This window comes from Chaetodon auriga, chromosome 1, assembly GCF_051107435.1.
Source record: "Chaetodon auriga isolate fChaAug3 chromosome 1, fChaAug3.hap1, whole genome shotgun sequence".
In the NCBI taxonomy this organism is placed as follows: Eukaryota; Metazoa; Chordata; class Actinopteri; order Chaetodontiformes; family Chaetodontidae; genus Chaetodon; species Chaetodon auriga.
Window position 1 is genome coordinate 7669867 of NC_135074.1, and position 18596 is coordinate 7688462.

Consider the following 18596-nt stretch of genomic DNA (forward strand, 5'->3'; position numbering starts at 1 on the left):
CAAAATATGACTTGATGTGTTATTGGGAAAAGAGGATTTTGGTTGTTTTAGCTTCAGTCTATGGTCTGATTAAAGGCGTTAGGTCGAGCTACTGTACAATAAGTATCATTGTATGTAACTATTCCCTGAATAGGACAAAGTTCAGGACTATATTATAAAACTTTACATTCATAACAATAAAATAATAATAACTACCTAAAAAAAGTCGGTCAGTCAGCCAGTAAATAAATAAATAAATAGATAAATGTGAAGAGATCCAAAACTGTAAAAAATAAAATGAAAGACTAGGACACATTTTATAAAAGGTGTGTCATCAAAAATACTTTTTGTTGTATAAATATCAAGGGATAAAATACCATGAGTGTTTTATTTCGTCCCAGAAGCTGTAAGATTTTTTATTGTCATTTTTTTTTTACTGCTCCGTTTTTACTGGTCTGTTGTTTCCCACTCTGAAACTAATGCTGCTTTTATTTTATTTTATTTTTTTTTTATTAATTCCCCCCATTGCGCTTTGTTGTCAGGCTAACAGTTGGTGAACATACCGAATTATGTTTTGAGATGCGGTCTGAATGCGCGTCATTATGAAAACACGACCTTTGTTTATGCAGACTTGCTTTTCTTAATAGAAAGTTGAGATAAACGTGTTGAAAAAAAAACACAAAAAATAAAAAATCAGGGAATTAAAAAAGACAAAGATGAAAAATGCCGAGTTTTGGGGTGAGAAGGAGGAATAAAGCTGTTTCTGTGGAACATGTCGGAGCAGGAGCTTTATTCAGGTTTTCTACTGAAACCTTGAAAACAGACGCAGTAACTCACTCAGTCAAGAATGTCAAACTCCTCTAAAGTATAGAATAAACTGACTCGTCGTTGGTTTTAAATATTTAGTAGACTGTATTTAAAGCATGAAATATTTCATCCACAACAGCGATTCAGCAGTTTATTCGGGAGCGGAGCTCCTCTCAAATCATCAGCGCTTATTTATTACATTCGCTTCCACAAAGAGCCAATCACACCAGTGAAACACGGAAAACACAAAACGGCACCACAACAGACAGGACAACGACAGTGAGGATTTCCATCATTTCTCCACTGATTTCCACAGAAAAATTCAACTGAGCTTTTTCCTCTTTCGCTGTTCAAGAGAGCTTCACAAACGGACTTTTCCTCCTTTTCCTGACGACCCACAGTGAGACTGAGCCGCTTTCTGCTGTCCTGTTTCACTTCAATCCAGTAATTATATCACACCTCTTTTCTTCCAAAAGCTTCTGGATTTCGATAATCACGATTTTTATTACAGTGAAATTATTTCTCAGCATTAAAAAAGATATACGGGCAGCACAGTGTTGTTGAAATGAGATTTTGGGATGGATTGGGAGCCAGTTGGGCATCATCATAGATTTGAGAGTGATAATTATTGGTTTAGAGCATGCCATTGAAACGGCTTGAGAAGCCGCAGTCAGCAGCTGTTTCCCATCACATAAACTGGGAGGCCCACAGCAGAGCAGCCACGGCCCAGTAACCACACTAAATAGTCTATTTCACTTATTAGCATTCAGTCATAATTATACCGACTGGCTGATTTTATTTGGCAGCTCTGCTGTAAAAGTCAAATCTTGAGAAAGGTGAAATATCAGAAAAAGCCACGTGGCTCCAGTGTGGCCCCTGCTTCCGTCTGCAGTTCACACCAACAGCTGGAAAGCTGTGATCCAGCTGAACAACTCCCACTGACCACACACAGGGGCGTCATCCCGTCGTTTCATGCCGAGAATATTATTTTTCTGAAATCAGGTACAACTAGTCAACCGGGTAAAGGTCATTTTACTTGTTTTTAACACCGTGTCACCGTTTTCCAATTTTTTCCCAGACGTGTCTCCATCATAAAACAAGGTTACAATATTTTTTCATGAAATTCTAGTGACTGCTCTAGTCAGGTAAATTAGCACAAAAAGGTTGACTTGCATCGTAAACAAGCTGGATTTCATCAAGAAGAACATTTGGGTGGAGCTTTATCACGTGAATCTGATTTTATCTGAGGAATATAATGTGATGGTTAGCTTCCTGTGGGCTCGAGCCTCTGGGCTGAATTGTCAGTCCTCACTTGACGTGATTAATATTAAATTTTCTAAAGCTGGCGATCTGATTGGCCAGACACTTTGAAGCCTGGAAGCTGATTGGCTAAGTCCAAAGCGTGTTGCGTAATGATCCAGCCTCAGCTCCCCTCAAACAGCACAGACGCGGCGCTCTCTTATTTATGACTCGGACCAATCTTAGAAAAGTGACGCACATACGGAAGCGAATGCAAACGCGGCGGAGCAACAGTGCTGATATTCCTCCTCCTCCTCGCTCAGCCTCAGCCTGGACTGCTCTGGTCTTCCTCCTCCATTGCACTCAGCGTAAACCCACTCCTTGTCATTTTCTTCTGTTGGACCTGTACGTGTGTGGGAAAATAGTCCATTGTTTTATGTTGGCCCTTTGGCCCAGAACACCCAGGGGCCGTCGAGCGCCCAGCTTCATCCTCCTCAGGGTAAACTGTTGTGACAGAGCACTCAGGGGCCCCTCATTAGCTCTCTGTCCACTAAGAAGCAAAGAAGCTGCTTTAATCCTCTCTGTCCTCCTCAATCTGGCAACACAGACACGATTATAATTCCATTTTCATTCTGCTCACTTGTTTTATGCAGGGTTTAACCATCTTCATGAATGAATATCTCCTCAGCAGCAAAAAGCACGTTTGTTGAGAGATGTTAAGTGAGTGTTAAGTAGTAATATTTAGTTAAACTGGCTTAACATAGCTGAAAACGACACTAGCTGGAGGTTGCTATCACCATTTGTCTAACTCCCTTTAAGAACTATTCATGTTTGGGTGTTTTCCTGCTGGATGCACTGTTCTTATACACTTTTTAAATGGTGATTAATATGCAAAGCATTCATTTGGTGCAGAACAAAATCTGAAACCTCCATCTACTTTAAATTAAAACAGGTTGAACAGTGTGTGTGTGTGCTGTCGGTTGTTCACTTTGTCGGCGTTTTAAACGTGTGTCTGTTGTTTAACTACGTACCTGATCAAGCCCAGTGTAGCATAACCGCAGGGGAGAAGTTACATGTTTTCCTCCTGCAGGTCTTCAAATAAAGCACCTTCAAATAAGTCTTGATGTGCACGTAAGGTCTGTCAACGGGCAGCAATTAGTTTGATTAAAATGTCTGATTAGTGACAACATTACAGTCAAACAGGCTCCAAAACAGCAGACAGCTCTGCTTGGGATTCATTTCCTTTCTCAGTGTCAGTAGACAAACTCGTGCTTCCTCACACACACACACACGCACACACACACAAACACACATTTTTTTTTCTTGTTTTGGGAGCGGGGGCAGTCATGAACACCACAGAACTGAAATGGCAAAATAAACCAAATACACTTTATTTATAAATCTTGAGTTATAATTTAATACGGTACCAATATGTTAACCAATATGCTTTCACAGTACATCAGAGTGGTTGTCAAAAAAGAAGTAAACACAAATACACACTCACTTACACACACACACATACAGACGCATGCACTCACACAGATACACACACACGTTCAGTTCAGCAATACCCTGCAGTGGTCTGTTGTGCCATTAAGCGGCTTGGGCTCATAAATGCATGAATTATAATGAAATAGATTTGTAGACTTGTCCTGGGAAGTTGTGTACAGCTCATTTATCCCATCAGAAACTGTAGTTACATTATAGAGCCTACATCAGGCCCGGTGCTCTTAAAATCTCTCTGAGACAGTGTAAAAGACCTGGAAACATACATGAATCAGAAGTGTTTGAAAATGCATTAATCATTAATCCAATAAAGTAATGTCATTACTTTTCTTTGTAACAAGTTACCAGAAAATAATTCTGACTTTAACCCTTCGACGTATAAAAATGTCAGATTAACGGATTTTTACCATAATCAACCTGTTATCTCTGTTTAGATGAGAAATAACAGAAAAGTTGAATTTCTGAGTTGTAAAATTCACCAATTTGATCAGAAATAAACACGATGTTCTTTGAGATCATCAAAAGAGAAAAAAAACGTTTTAAAAATCTTTTTTTAGAAGGCAAAAAAAGCGCCTTATGCTTACATCCGCTAGGAAACGTTTACTAAAATATTCAACAAAATATTCATGAAGGAAAGTAATGACATTACCTGTGAAAGGAGGAATGCAGTACTTGGCGCAGCCTAACCCTGATCATGAGAAGTGCATTTCCAAAAATGGGTTTGCTCTTTTTCTTCTCATTCTTTGTATGTCAATAATGCAAATAGAAATCCAAAGTAACTTAAGCAGAGCGTTAATCTCACCATTCTGTCTGTACACAATTGAGCAAATGGGTTAAAGTCAGATGATGTTGGGTTTCAAACACCTGTGTTAAATCTTTCTGAAATGTTCCTTAGGTCAAAGTGCCATATCTGGAAGGTATGAAACAAAAAAAGCAACATAACAAAAAAATAAAGAATTTAAAAAAAAAAAAAAAAAAAAAGGTTGACACAAGACAATCCCTGCACGTTTCTCACTGGCCGGGGCAAAAATACGCAAAACATTTAAAAAAGGAGCCAAAACATAATTTACAAGCACGATAAATATACACACAGGGTCCAATAAATATTGTTTGTTATCCCAAAAACCATAGACTGTGAGTGGTCACCACACTGCAAAAAATGTCCATCATAACCAGTCATTTCATCTCATGAAATATTGCTTCTCTTTAAACAAGTAAAAAATTCTGCCAGTGGGGTCAAATCATTGAACGTCAGCAAAACGCTTCATTTATTTCAGGGACCTTTCTAGATACACAAGGATGCAATGCAGAATAAGGCAGATCTCTCCTCCTGTATCAAGAAAATGGAGGTTGGTACAACAAAAATCATGAATTGAGATAATCAATTTTACATTGAACATGTAATTATCTCATTCCACTGGCAGTTTTTTTTTTTTTTTTTTTTTTTTTCCTTGATCGAAGCAACGGAGATTTGATGCTGCACTGAAATGACTTGATTTGACGTGCGGGATCATTTCCTGACCTTAGTTGCACCACGGTAGCTTTTCCCTCTATTGAATAGACATGTAGGGCCAGTTGAAGCTGCTTCCGGACAGCAGCATGTCCCTTATCAGAGTTTCTATGGGAGTTTTCCCCACCAGACGCACGAAGAAAAGCTGCTCTATGACAGAAGAGGAGACGGTGCGGAGGGAAGGCAAGCGCAGCAGCAGCTTCCCAAACCTGTTAGGCTGGTTGGGATACTGGCTCCTCACATACTCCTCTAAAGCACACTGGGATTTCTCCTGCAGACCCTCCACATGGGCCATGTCCGACAGACCACAAGCATCTACAGACAGAGAGGGCGACAGCGAGACAGGAAACAGACAGGAGAGGGAGCGGTCAAGACCAGCGCTGCAATCGAAAGGAACGCCAGCAAAAGGAGGAACAGTACTGGATGACGTAGGGTTCTATAAATATTGGTGAACTATGATCATTAGAAGGCAAAAAAGCACCAGAAACAAAAAAAACAATCATATTTTTAGACAAAAAAAACAACAGTTGTTGTCTTGAGAGTTAGTGTTTTTCACATACTTGCTACATCACTGATCAAGACATTAAAGGGACGGGCAGGACTGCAGGCTGCTGAAATAGTTTACTATCTTATAATAAGCAGATCAGAGTAAGTCTGGGTGAGATAGTAACAGAACAGTAAAGCATGGACATCCAACACCACCCGTGAATAATACTCAACAACAGTCAGTCAGACACGGTCAGGTAATAAGTGCAATAAGTGCAAAGGTGTCACACTGTAATACGTTAATAAGTAAAATCCCTGTGAGAGCTGTGGTGGAAACACAGCAGCATGAAGAAGGGAAAATCACTGTACTGTTGCCCATCACACACTGATACCTCATCAGTCTCCTGACATCAGGGATCAAAGACGGAGCTATTTCGGCCATTGAAATCTACAAAATCCTGCTCAGCCTGAGGAATAACTCAACTACTGCTATGTTTGAGAGCACATCAGTGGAGCGTGGACTGCTTTACTGTAGAAGACCTTTGCATACTGTCTGTGTAGTATCCCTACACGCAGCAGTCCGCTCTGTTTGCACTGTAACACTGCAGAGCGGATGGCAGCAGGGGTTAAAGAACGGTCTCTGTGTCCCAGTTTACAGACACGTGTTCAGATGTGCTCCTGGGGACTAAAATAGACCTACAGTCCATAGGAGACCTTTTTTATTTATCACTCCGCTGCTACTCATTCTTTTGAGTTCTAATTCCCGATCCAGCCACCAAACATGATTGTGACTGTTGTTAAATTGCTCTGAAATGCTGGTATGAATTTTACAGCCACAGTTTCACTTGTTTCAGTGAAGGTCTTTTAAGAAACAGTTAGCTTTAAGACAAATTCAAAACTTAATTTAAAGATAGAAGAAAAAGACATACATTGATGTGCATTTTTTTTTTTTTTGTAACTAATATTTACCGCACTTGCAAGAATTAGATTGGGAGAATATTAATTTCTCCAATTCAGTTATTTTAATCATTTAAAATTAAGAATTTAAATAAAAGCAGCAATTAAAGCGTACAAATTCACATCGGTTAATGTCACTGCTTCCTACTTGGGACTTAAAAAAAAAGTGTTTGATAAAATAAAAGTCTATTTGATAAGATACTTTGCTGATGCATCTTTTATGTGAAGCAACAGTGGAATTAAATGTTAGGTGTCCAGCCCCCTTTTCATTGGCACAGGCTGCTGTATGACTCATGCAAAATGTCCTATATTTTAGGGGTTGCAGGGATTTGATGCCTTCTGTAAATCCAAAAAATAAAAAAAAAATAAAAACAAACAAACAAACAAAAAACTCCCTCACAGCCTCTTAAATGTTAAAAAAAATAATAATAATAAACTTCACAAAACAGATTAACTTAACTTAATTCCTTAAGGGGCTGAAAAACAGTACATCCCAGTCAATAAAGAAATGATAGAGCTTACAAGACTTTTTACAAGGAAACCAGATTCCTTTTCTTTTCTTTTCTTTTCTTTCTTTCTTTTTGGGCTTACTTTTTGTGTGGAGGTCTGACTTCTGATCTTTTTTTTCTTCTTTTTTTTTTTGAGAATAATAATTGTTTGATCTAAGCCTCTAAGTTTCTTACTTTTATTTTTTCAGTAAAATGAAGGGGACCATAAGCCAGCCCGTGCGTTCGTTTTAACGAAACATAACCCCCAAAAAACTGATTTGAACAGAGAAATGAAGGAGTGCGCAGTGCCGGTCATGTTCGGAAAAACAGGGCTTTCGTGGTTTTCCTAGAAAACGTCACATTTCTGTGAGAGTCTACTGGTTTTAATCCGCTTATTATTTCCCACTACACCAATGCTCATACCGTCACTGTTACTATCCAAATATTCGTTTTCTGAAAACATTTTTTTATTTGGGTCAAATTGATGGCCATTTCCAATTAGACGCCATTTATAAGTAACGCTTTAAAAAATGAAATTGTCATTGTTCATCTTTCCTTTCGCACGCTGCAGTCTGCTTAAGAGGAATGTTTCAAATATATAAAAAACACATTTGTTCATACTGGTGCTTGCTTGACTGGATAACATTTTATTTTCTGTCTTCCTTTTGGGGCTGAGATGAGAGGTTTTGGTAAAAGCACCTCTCAGCCATCCAGGCCTCCGTGTTTGGGTGTAGAGAACGAGATCTTACCTGTGGTGAACAGCACGATGGCCTTTATGCAGCTGTACTCTGCTGAATCCACGTGCAGCACCTTCAGCTTCTCCACCTGCTCCTGGAAGACCCGGATGTGGTCCATGAAGGCCACCACCCGGTCCGCGGACATCGGGGATGCGTGGAGGCCGGCGGCGGCCAGCAGCGGGGCGACGTGGACGGGCATGGAGCACTGGGCGGCGTTCAGCACGAACAGTTCGCTCCACGTGAGGCGCAGCAGGGCCACCTGGTCCGTCACCTGCAGGTCAGGGAAGAAGGGGATGTTGCGGGCCCACTCCACGGCGCTGAAGAGCATCCTGGCCGCCAGCTCGCAGATGTTCTCTATGCCCATGATGTTGTTGCTCTGCAGGCACTGAGAGCCGAACCTGGAGGTCGGGTAGGGCTCGGCCCGCAGCAGCAGAGAGATGTATCCCGACAGGTAGGAATGACACTGGAGAGGGTCCCCGTTTGTCAGAGCAAACTGGCCGTGATAAGACTGGGTGGGAAGTCTGCCTCTCTGGACAGCTGCGGCGAAAAACAGCAGAAACGTCAAATCAAGCTGGAAGGTGATTAATACATACAATATGATCAGAGACAGACAGGCACGTGCGGGAGACATCTTTTAAAGCAACAGGGATTGTCAGCTCAAACAGTCGAGCATCTTATAAACACACGGGCTCACTCCTCTGTCGGTCATGGAGTTCATGTGCACGGCCATTTGTCAAATGGACGTAAAGAAACGTAAAGTTTCGACACATCCGAGCTTTGCGGGAACGTACAACGCCAACATTTCCTGCGGGCTGCAGCGGCAGGCCGAGGCGAGGAGAAGCCTCTCCAACACACACACACGACGACCAGTTTTCAGCAACACACACATTCTGCTCCGAAGCTATTTTTAGGCCACGACCTGCAGATAATGGCGTGCGAGATTTTTGTTTGTGGGTCCGTGAATGGGTCAATTTTATGTCAGATTGTTTCCATTCACGATCAAAACTGTCGCGTTTGCGCCTTGAACGCGTGTCCTCTAATATTAGCCACTTTCTGGCGACTAACTTCGCTTGTACCCGCTCCTCACAGTCGCCAAGGCTGTTGGGCCTCTAGGCTATTTTTTCTTAATTTTTGATGGTGAAATAATCAGCATTCAACTTCACTGAAATTTACAATGACACTGTTCTCATAACACTTAAATGTCAGTTATTTGTTTTGGAGGCAGTAGCCTAACAGAAGGCTCCAGCCGACAACGCCGGGCCTGTTTCACCAACATGCATTATGAATAGCTGCGAGTTGACGCTCGCGCGCGCACACACTCTCTCTCTCTCACACACACAGACACACACTCATAGTCCATATGCGAACACATTATCTATCAAAAACGTCAAACACTTGAATGCTACAATTTAAACGAAAAAACATCGAAATTCATTTCAAATGCAGCGAAATGACTGTCGAATTTGAACACGTGACATTTAAAGCGGCTTCAGGCTGTTTGAGCCACACAATGGCCATGCAGGACGCACAGGGAGCAACATAACACACTGCACATGCTACACGAGGCTAGCTGGAACACACACCTCTGTGTAACAGCACAGGCTGCACAGTGTGGACAGTGTAGAGACCAGGACCCCACACAGATAGATCACACGAACAGAATATGAACAGGCGGAATTTATCTCCTCCAACATCTCCGACTAGACAAAGGCAGCACGAACGGCCGTGTCCAGGGAGAAATCATATAGCTGTACACATACAGCATGCACAACATTTATGGCAATTTATAGGACAGGCGTGTGGTCATAACTGATGTCGTTAAATGCATATTGTGTGAAAGAGAACAGTGTCCTGGATCATATGATGCGATGATACCGATAACAACAACAGGAGGACGCCAGCCCGTACCTTCCCTCCTCATGCCGACTTTGAGGCATTTCTTGAGGCGACAGTACTGGCACTGGTTGCGGTGGTGCTGGTCCACGGGACAGTTCCTGTTGGCCCTGCAGGTGTAGCTCAGGTTCCTCCTGACGCTGCGTTTAAAGAAGCTCTTACATCCCTCACATGTGAACTGTCCGTAGTGCTTCCCGCTGGATTTATCCCCGCACACGATGCACTCGATCTGCTGGCTCTGGTGTTTGTCCATGGACGAGGAGGAGGAGGAGGACGAGGAAGAGGTGGTGTTGTTATTGTTGGTGGCAGTGGTCGCGGTGGTGGCGCTGGACGGATTGGGCGGCGGTGCGCCCTGAGGTGCTGCCGCTGCCGGGGTTATTTCCAGAGAGGGCGCCGGGTTCATGTGTCCCGCCAGCTCCCCGGGCAGAGACAGAGGTGCGACCTGGGACACCGGGGAGGAGAGGGTCCCCTGACTGTCCCCGACGCCCTCGGTGTTTCTCCACGCCACCATAGCCATATCGACTGTCTCCAAAACTTTGCGCGCCCAACTTTCCTCTTTTTTTACGCGATAATTAACGCACGCGATTTGTCTGCATCAACCACTAATACAAATTCAAGGAAACTGCGGCATTGTTGGACAAAATTAAATACAAGTAACGCTTCAAAATACGAACAGAGCGCGTGAAATAACGGCCATATAATTATAACGCGCGACTTCACAAGTACAGAATGGGCAGTCACCCAGAAACAGCTTCGGCGCGGTGGAAATCCAAAAAGAAAGCTTCATTCAGACCGAGATAATGCACTATAACATCCACAGAGGGGAAATAAAGACAGACAACACTGAACCAAAATCCACGGAGGAAATCAACGTTATCCCAAAAATATACAGTCTTTAAACAGAACACCATGCGTGCAGATCCTTCATCAGAGATGGAGTCGCCGGACCAGGCTTTCCAGACGCTCCCTGCTCTCCCGATCAGTCAGAAGTTACATTAAAAAGACAACGGATGGGAGAGAGAGAGAGAGAGAGAGAGAGAGAGAGAGAGAGAGAGAGAGAGAGAGAGAGAGTGATGGATGATGATTTTGATGATGCTTTGCTTGGGACGGAGGAGGAGAGTGGTGCGTCCCCGCGTCACGGGCTGTGACTCGGTGACGTCAGTGTTTGGGGCGGAGTTAACGCGAGGAGAAGCTGGTCTGGGAGCAGCAGCAGCAGCGTGGGGCCCCAGTTGTGTGAGTGAACGCAGCCCCCTTCCTCTGATCTTTTCTGGTTGTCTTCTCTCTTTGTTCGCCCGCGTGTTGCTCCGGCTACTTGACTCCAATACTTGCAGTGACTCAGTCAGACCATTGTCTCTGTCTCTGTCCTCCACTCTGAAATATAAGGAGAGGACATACCTTAGCTCTCACGTGAGGAGACCAACAGACACAGAAGCAGCACATCCTGACTGCAGCAATTTGATGCCACCTAGTGTCATCAGTAACTTGCGCAGAAAATTACCTAAGACTGTAAGATGCTCTTGACCGGCACGGCGTGAGGAGAAAAATCTACTCCATTACTCACGAACTGTCTTCAGCATACATCATCAGACAAAGATGACTGTTATGTTCAATTCACTGCTCCCCTCCCAGCTCTGTTGCAGTGTTTCAATCCTGACTGTAATTTTATTTGTGTAATTGGATCTTTCTCAGTTCTGTCATCATTTTATGTAAAAATATTTTTTCCATAATATTTTTTTTTAGAAACTGCCACACTGTAAATTTACTAAATGTGAAGCCACTCATGGTCGCCTGTCAGTTAAGAGGGAAGGGATCAATTAACTTTCTCTCTCTCTCATTAAGATTTTTTTTTAAAAACAATAATAATGTGAGCACAGTGCACAGTTTTGATTGTAAAGTACATATTTAACAATGTTTAGATGTAAAAATAACAAAAAATATTTTACACCAATGTTAAATCTACTTAATTACAGTTTCACCAATAGAGAAAACATCCAGGATATTGTGTTAGTGTTTTTCATCCCCCTTTAATGAAAGATTTCTATTGTCACTAAATATATTGGATTCATAGACACGTGTCATATGTTTAAAATTAGGATGAAATCTAAATCTTAGTCTGCTCTTATCTACTCCAACAAGCATCAATAATATATAGATGTTTAAACAATATACCTAAAACCAAAGGTTCTGCCATTCTGTGCTGTCACAGAGATAATATTCACCCACACTGGACTGATTCAGCACATGCATTATGTTTTATTCCACTTTAAGATGCATATTATACTGATCTCAATCAGTACAACTAATATCTTATAATGTGTTGCTTCATAATACACACAGACAGTATAACACAGCTGCACCAATTTACAGCTGGAAACATCTGCACTCACAACGCATGACTGCACCTACATTATACTTATAGGATCATATGTACAGTCTTATCCTCTTGTCCCAGTACCATCTCCACACTCTGTGCTGCTTTTAGCTCCTGATGTGTTTCTGCACCAATGTCACAAAGACTAACTCTTGTCCACATTTTGTATTCAGGGATTAAATAATTTCAATGTTCACGGAGGCTCTTGGTAGCAAATCATCGCCATGTGAAAATGACTACATCGCCATTTCACTGTTGACTCATGCTCCATGAGTCCTGAGGCTGAGTGTGCCGTCACGTTCTTCCAGACGGCCAGCTTCGCAGTCACTCACTGACTGCTCACACACAAAACAAGCTCTGCTCTGCCTGCTAACAAAACACACGGCTGACGTCCAAGACCAATCAACAGTGGAAGGTCAAGGCTAAAGTGTTTACTACACTGGATGGGGATGATGCATTCCTCCACAGTTTAATGCACTGACCTCTCCCCTCCCCGCGCTATCTGGTGACAAGACGAGTTCACATTAATCGCAGATTTGGGAGTTTAAAGATGATAAATCCCCAGTTTTTGCTGATCTGGTGCCCTTTAAGACTTATCACACACAGAGAGCTGAAAGCTGCCTAATTAGAGACAAAGTGAGGGAGAGTATGGACAGAAGAGACCTACTGTGTGTGCAAAACCACCTGGATGTAGCACTGTGGGAGGCAGCAATGGCATGCTGCTCAGAGACCAGCAGCATTTCTTAAGGCTTCAAGGTGACTATGTAAACACATATAGTTGAATTACAGTTCCCCGCTAAGCTCTTTACCCCCTCTAACTACCATATGGTTATCTGTTAAATCCACCTAGTGTTTAATATCAGGACAGGTACAGTACGAGTACGACAGACCTGCTTGAGGTGAGAGAGATGAGCTCGTCCCATGACCTCTGTGCTCATCCACTGGGGGCAACCTAAAGAGGACACACACACACACACACACACACACACACACACACACACACACACACACAGGAGGGTCGAAAAAGTACTACAATGATGTGACTTTGTTGTAAATGTACCAAGATAGACAGTATTATTGAGAGTGTTTTCAGAATTGTGCATGTTACGGTCCTCTAGGACAATGCAGCAGTATTCATGTCTTTCAGAGTAAATGGGCGTGGCGTAAGTTCGTTATGTTAATGAGATTAATGGTTGTGATCTAAAAGTACACTGAAGCCTGTCTCATATCCTCCTGCTAAAGTCTTGGCCAAGCCTTAGTGAGTGTGTAGATCTGGCCCAGCCTGTAGGCCACAACGAAATAAAGGAAGCAAATGATTGTAACAGCAACAACAACAACAACAACAACAACAACAACAACAACAACAACCTTCCATTTTATTGATATAGCACCGTTCAAAAACAGTTACAAAGTGCTTTACAATAAAGACAGAACACATTTAAGACACAAAGACTACTGCAAACTTTAAGTGATAAAAACTAACCACATAATAAAGAATGTATGGGAAAGATCAAACAGCACATACTGACACCAACCAAACATGTAGGAGAACCAGCAAAGGAGTGAGAGAGAGAAAGCTGTGGCCAGTCACATGATTTGCCTAACAGGACCTAAAGGGGAGAGAAACACACAAGCGTACAACCTGGACGCCACAGGGCGCCCCCCTTAAAAGCAGGATTGGAAACCTAGAATCTACTTAAGGCAAGTTTGTCAAGTATGAAAAAATAACAATTTGCCGTTGAAAGACCCAGTGTGTAAGATTTAGGGTGATCTATTGGCAGCATATGGCCAAAATAGAATGTAAAAAAATGTACGGTGTCATTAGCGTTTAAACCTGAAAATAGGAATTGCTGTGTTTTCCTGTCCTTAGACTGAACTCTTTACATCTACAGAGGGAGCAGCCAGGTTCTCCCACAAGCTTAGAGACGGCTGAGGTGAGGGGTACTTAGCTGGCTGCAATCTGCAATCTTGCTGCTAGATGCCACTAAATCCTACGCACTAGTCCTTTAAAGTGATGCTAACTAAGCAAAGTTAGAATGTAACTGAAAGAGTCAATGCCAGACTTTTTTTTTTTTTTCATGTATTCATGTAAAATTTAACTGGTAGCATACTCTCCTCCTCTCCTCAGATTAAATATATTTTTATTTGCACTCAATCATTCCTAATTATAATATATACTCGACATTAAATTGGAAGGTCAGTTTAACAGGCATGAATTTAAATCTTCACGCTGAACAGTGACTTTAGCCAAAGTGTAACTCAGATGTTTCTAACATCGTCTCATGGTCAATAGTCTGAGTGGATGCTGAAGAGAGCAGGTACTGTAGATTGTCTCCTTGCTGTTGTGCTTGGCAGCCATTGAAACAAAGCTGGAATCACTTAAGGCTGCTAAGCAGGGTCAAATCCTGGGCAGAGAGCAGCACTTGTCAGTTAGATTAGTGCACCTCAGCCACTGCTTCACCTGTGACTGCTGGACCGCTTTTCACCTTTCATTAACCCCACACCACTGACCTCTGACTCCTTCAGGGCCGCTGCAGCATTCACCATGAGGTAAATTTCATGCTTGAGAGACACATTGTGCTACATGTCAGTGTGCAATGATAACGCACCACCAATGGTCTTCCCTGAAGTGAGCCAAGCCCTCCTGGCAAAGTGAAGGGATCCTCATTAGGACTCGTACAGAGCTCTACTTAACCTCTGACCTCACTCAGACGAAAACTCATTATCTGGCACAAGATTAACCCACATAGCTGAGTAAATGATGAAAATACATACAACTCAACTTTAAATTGAGACACAGTCTTAACAGCGAAATAAGCCAGATTAAAAAAAAGATACCAGAGACGACTGCTACCGTCTGTCCCAAGTGATGCATCATCAGTACTAATAATAACCAATATCTGCATACTGTGGAGTGCATGAATACAATAATTGTCTTTATAAACAAGGGACGATTGTTGATTGCATTCATAAATACAGAGGAGAAAACTTGGAAAAATACAGCTTGGTCAAGTAGTGTGTTGTTATTTGTGCTCTTTTACTGAATGATATAGACATTAACAGCTTTAAATGCGCCAAATGCACCTTTTTAACTGTTTGATGCATAGGAGGGATAAGAATTACCCAGTTGACCTGTTTTTATTTTGATTCTGTTTTCTTTTTTTTGTATTGTATGGATTTCCTATGGAAATGAATAGGAACAGCTCCTAATCAGTTTCTTTTGACACATACAGTACAGATGTTTTACATATTAGTTACAATTATCTGAACGAGTATCTGTCATTAAATTCAAGTACCCAGCTAGCTAGCATTAGCTTGATTGTGACTGTAGATGCGGATGAACTGTTGTCGTGAATAAGTAGTAGTAGCTTAGCTTGCATAGCTAAAAACCTACAGGTAGCATCACTTAGAGGAACAAAATATTTAAAATATTAAGACTGATAATAACTGATGACAAACATGAATAAATATTGCAAAACTGAAATATTTCTGAATTCAGATGATTATTTGCAGAGAAATTATGAAGATGGCATACACATATTTATTTTAAACAAAAACTATTATTATAATAAGTGTCATTTTTGACCAAACTATTGAAAAGTGGAGATTGCAATGAGCTATGCATGGAAGGGTTACTGGAGTGTTTCAACAGCTACGTGTCATCTACTCAAGTGTTTTCTTTGTCTTGGTTGGTGAGCAGCGGTGAAACTTGATGGCGGTGAGGAGGGCAGGAGTTAGTGCTTCCAGGAAGTTTTCTTGTCCTTGATCTGTTGATCTGTGGCCACTGCAGGGAGGTGATGCTGGGATGTTGTGATGTACTTGACATTACATCGGTTCAGGCGGCTGTGTGAAGGCCAGGAGGGACATAGACACTTGGAGGCTTGTCTGAATGACACAGAAACTCAAAAACAGTCCTTCTTGGTGCTTTTCAAGGTCAGGTGGCATAAATGACTGTAATTCAGGGAGACTGTCCCTTTGTATCGGTCTGCATTTGGAATAGTTTCCAAGAGGATGGAGCGTTGTATGTGTATAGTTCTTTAAAAGAGGCATTGAATATGGAAAGATGGAAATAGTGCTATGCTTTTAATTTGGCATTTAAATGATGAGATTTTTCTCTGCGCCCTCAGCACGGACTCATTTCCACATTTATGCAGACAAAAACACAACAAAGACAATCTTTTCTCCAAGAGGACCAAATGTCATTCAAAGCAAAGACACTTCTTTTGTCCTTCACAGCAGCACATTTCCTCAGACTGAGAAGACTGTCCACTGTTTTGATTGATCATCTATTTGTATCTATTCATAGAGGCCAGATTCATCATCCCAATTTGTCAAGTTGCTGGAGTGCTGAGTTAATTATGTGCGGAAGAGCTAGGAAAAGAAGACAACCTCCTGTTTAGACTCATCTGAGGTTTCCCTGCCTCACCTTGGCTCCAAACGAGCAGCCAAAGCTTCACTGGGCTACAGGAGCTGCTTGGCACCATGGGTAATTAGTGTGATGAATGCTTTAGTGGAACAAATAGTGGCAGTCGCTTGTCTCGCTCATCGTGTGGCTGTGCTGTCGTAGCTCAGGGGCTGCGGGCTCATCAGGGTAATGGATGATTCTGCAACAGGACTATCCCTCAACCAACAGTGCCACTACTGAGCGGGAAACACTGAGTTTTACAGGCTTTTTTCCCTGTGCGTCCTGGAGGCATCCATGCTGGTTATGGATGTCAAGTGCATGTTTGGAAGGTTACTAACCATCAATAAGAGTTTAGTCTAGAAAAACGTTATCAAAAAAGTATTTTTTAAGGGCCTGGACACAGGAAATGCAAGACTTGAGACATTATAATCAGTATATTTTTTGTATTTTTTTCCACACAGCCTCTCAGGAATGCATATGTGGATATGCAAACATCTTCATATTAATCCTCTGTGGGATTCTCTTCCATGCCTGCAGTGTAGAGCCATCGCTGCTGAAATGATGGATCACATTATTAGATTAGAGGGGAGCAAGGACAGCCAGCAACCGGATTTGCAATTCACAGCCTCTTTTGTAATATGGACCTTTTCTGCATGAAAGGGATAATTGGGACGTTGTCACTGAGTCAGATTGTGTTTTTTAACAATGTGGGGAACCTTGCAATAAATCAGGTCAGCTGTCAGAGCCATGTCACAAGACGGGGCATTAGTCAAATATGCAGAATAATTCTTTTGCATACAATGTAAGGAGGAATACATCATCATTTATTTGAAGTGAGGCAAGTCCAGATATCCTAATTTCTTCAACAAATGAAGGGCATATGGTGATTTTGTCTTCTGGATGAACCTGAGGGCAGAGACAGCATGAAGGTCTGGCTCTTTGTGCTGTCATTTCAGTACCAGCTAATGGCCTGTGCTTACTCTGTGCCTTGACTTTTCAACCCAGTGTGACAGTGAATAATATGCGGCACATAGGGCTGAATTCTCAGTCATGTCATCCATGGAGCGGAAGCTGAATATGTTGACTGCCACAGACAGGTAATCCATAGCTATATCGGTGAAAAAAAACAAAACAAAAACAAAAAACACAAGTTCAGTGAAATGTTTCGATAGCAGCCAGACCCACAGCTAACAGAGCGTGAAAGACAGGCGAGGTCGCGGAAAGGTTATTTCTGGGTTCAGGAGGTGAGACTTTGGGGATGTGGACACGTCAGTCCAGCAGAGTCCTCAGGTCAATGTGAAGACAAGTGGAAGACACATTTCTCTGTCAGCACGCAGAGAGCCCGCACGGGTTCAGGCTTTTGTCGTGAAGTCCCAAGTCATTGAGTCAATAGCCAAGGAACATGACACAACCTCTCACAGTCACTCGGCATCAAGCGGAACAGGGAATGGCATGCTTTCCATTTCACTGCACCGTGGCCCCGGCAAGACCCCGTCTGCACTCGAGAAACAGGAGAGCTCTCAGCCCCGGCTCTCGCATAAAAGCAACGCCACAACCTGGCCCCGAACACATACGTCGCTCCCTCAAAGCAGCGGTACAAGGTGATCCACCGGTCAATCCATAACCCAGGCTATTATCTCCACTGGCTGTTGTAGCGCGGCGGGGAGGCCCGGGGATAACCAGAGGGCTTGGATGACAGGAAATTAGATCATAGCAAAGCACAAGCACATTTCGATTAAACTGATGTCAGGACTTATCTTCTTCTGTCAATGCATTTAGACGAGAAAAGAAAATGTGACCTTTCACCTTATCTGAGACTAGTAAACCATACATCATATTGTCTGTGCATGAAAAGCAATGTCTAAACAAATAAAAATGAAGTCTTCTGTATTCCACATATCATCATCTTATTCTGTGGTTCCCTTTTGTTTGTGACTCTTATAGCCAACACATTTCTACTGACCCAACATTACAGTGTGCATATGAACAGTACAGTATTTAAGCTGTGAGCACTTCAAACAGAGACAGATGTTCCCTTTTCAGATTGTTTGATTGTAATCCGAAGAAGGTCTTTTCTATCTTGGATATCATCTCATGACCCCTAAAATTTATAACGTGACGTGTTTGTGGGGCCTCCAACCCCCAGGTTTGAAGCCATTCATCTAACAAACATGCGGGGAGGCCAATTCATTACCCTCTACCTAAATGCTGTTATTTT

The 18596-nt window shown here is 42.3% G+C and overlaps 1 protein-coding gene across 1 annotated transcript; it reads right to left on the reverse strand.

Annotated features, from left to right (window-relative positions):
• Positions 1 to 3387: 3387 nt before the first annotated feature.
• On the reverse strand, positions 3388 to 10610 carry LOC143326149 (COUP transcription factor 2-like). Its single transcript, XM_076739696.1, has 3 exons — positions 9618 to 10610; positions 7722 to 8246; positions 3388 to 5356 (listed from the first exon to the last, which is right to left on the reverse strand). Exons 1-3 carry the CDS (start codon positions 10117 to 10119, stop codon positions 5082 to 5084), a joined length of 1302 nt encoding a protein of 433 aa, XP_076595811.1. The 5' UTR covers positions 10120 to 10610; the 3' UTR covers positions 3388 to 5081.
• Positions 10611 to 18596: the final 7986 nt, after the last annotated feature.

Coding starts and splice junctions, on each gene's coding strand:
- LOC143326149 (XM_076739696.1), bottom strand. CDS start 10,119: ATGGCTATGGTGGCGTGGAGAAACACCGAGGGCGTCGGGGACAGTCAG. Junction 8,247..9,617: donor AGTCGGCATGAGGAGGGAAG/GTACGGGCTGGC, acceptor TTTTCGCCGCAG/CTGTCCAGAGAGGCAGACTT. Junction 5,357..7,721: donor CATCGTGCTGTTCACCACAG/GTAAGATCTCGT, acceptor CTCTGTCTGTAG/ATGCTTGTGGTCTGTCGGAC.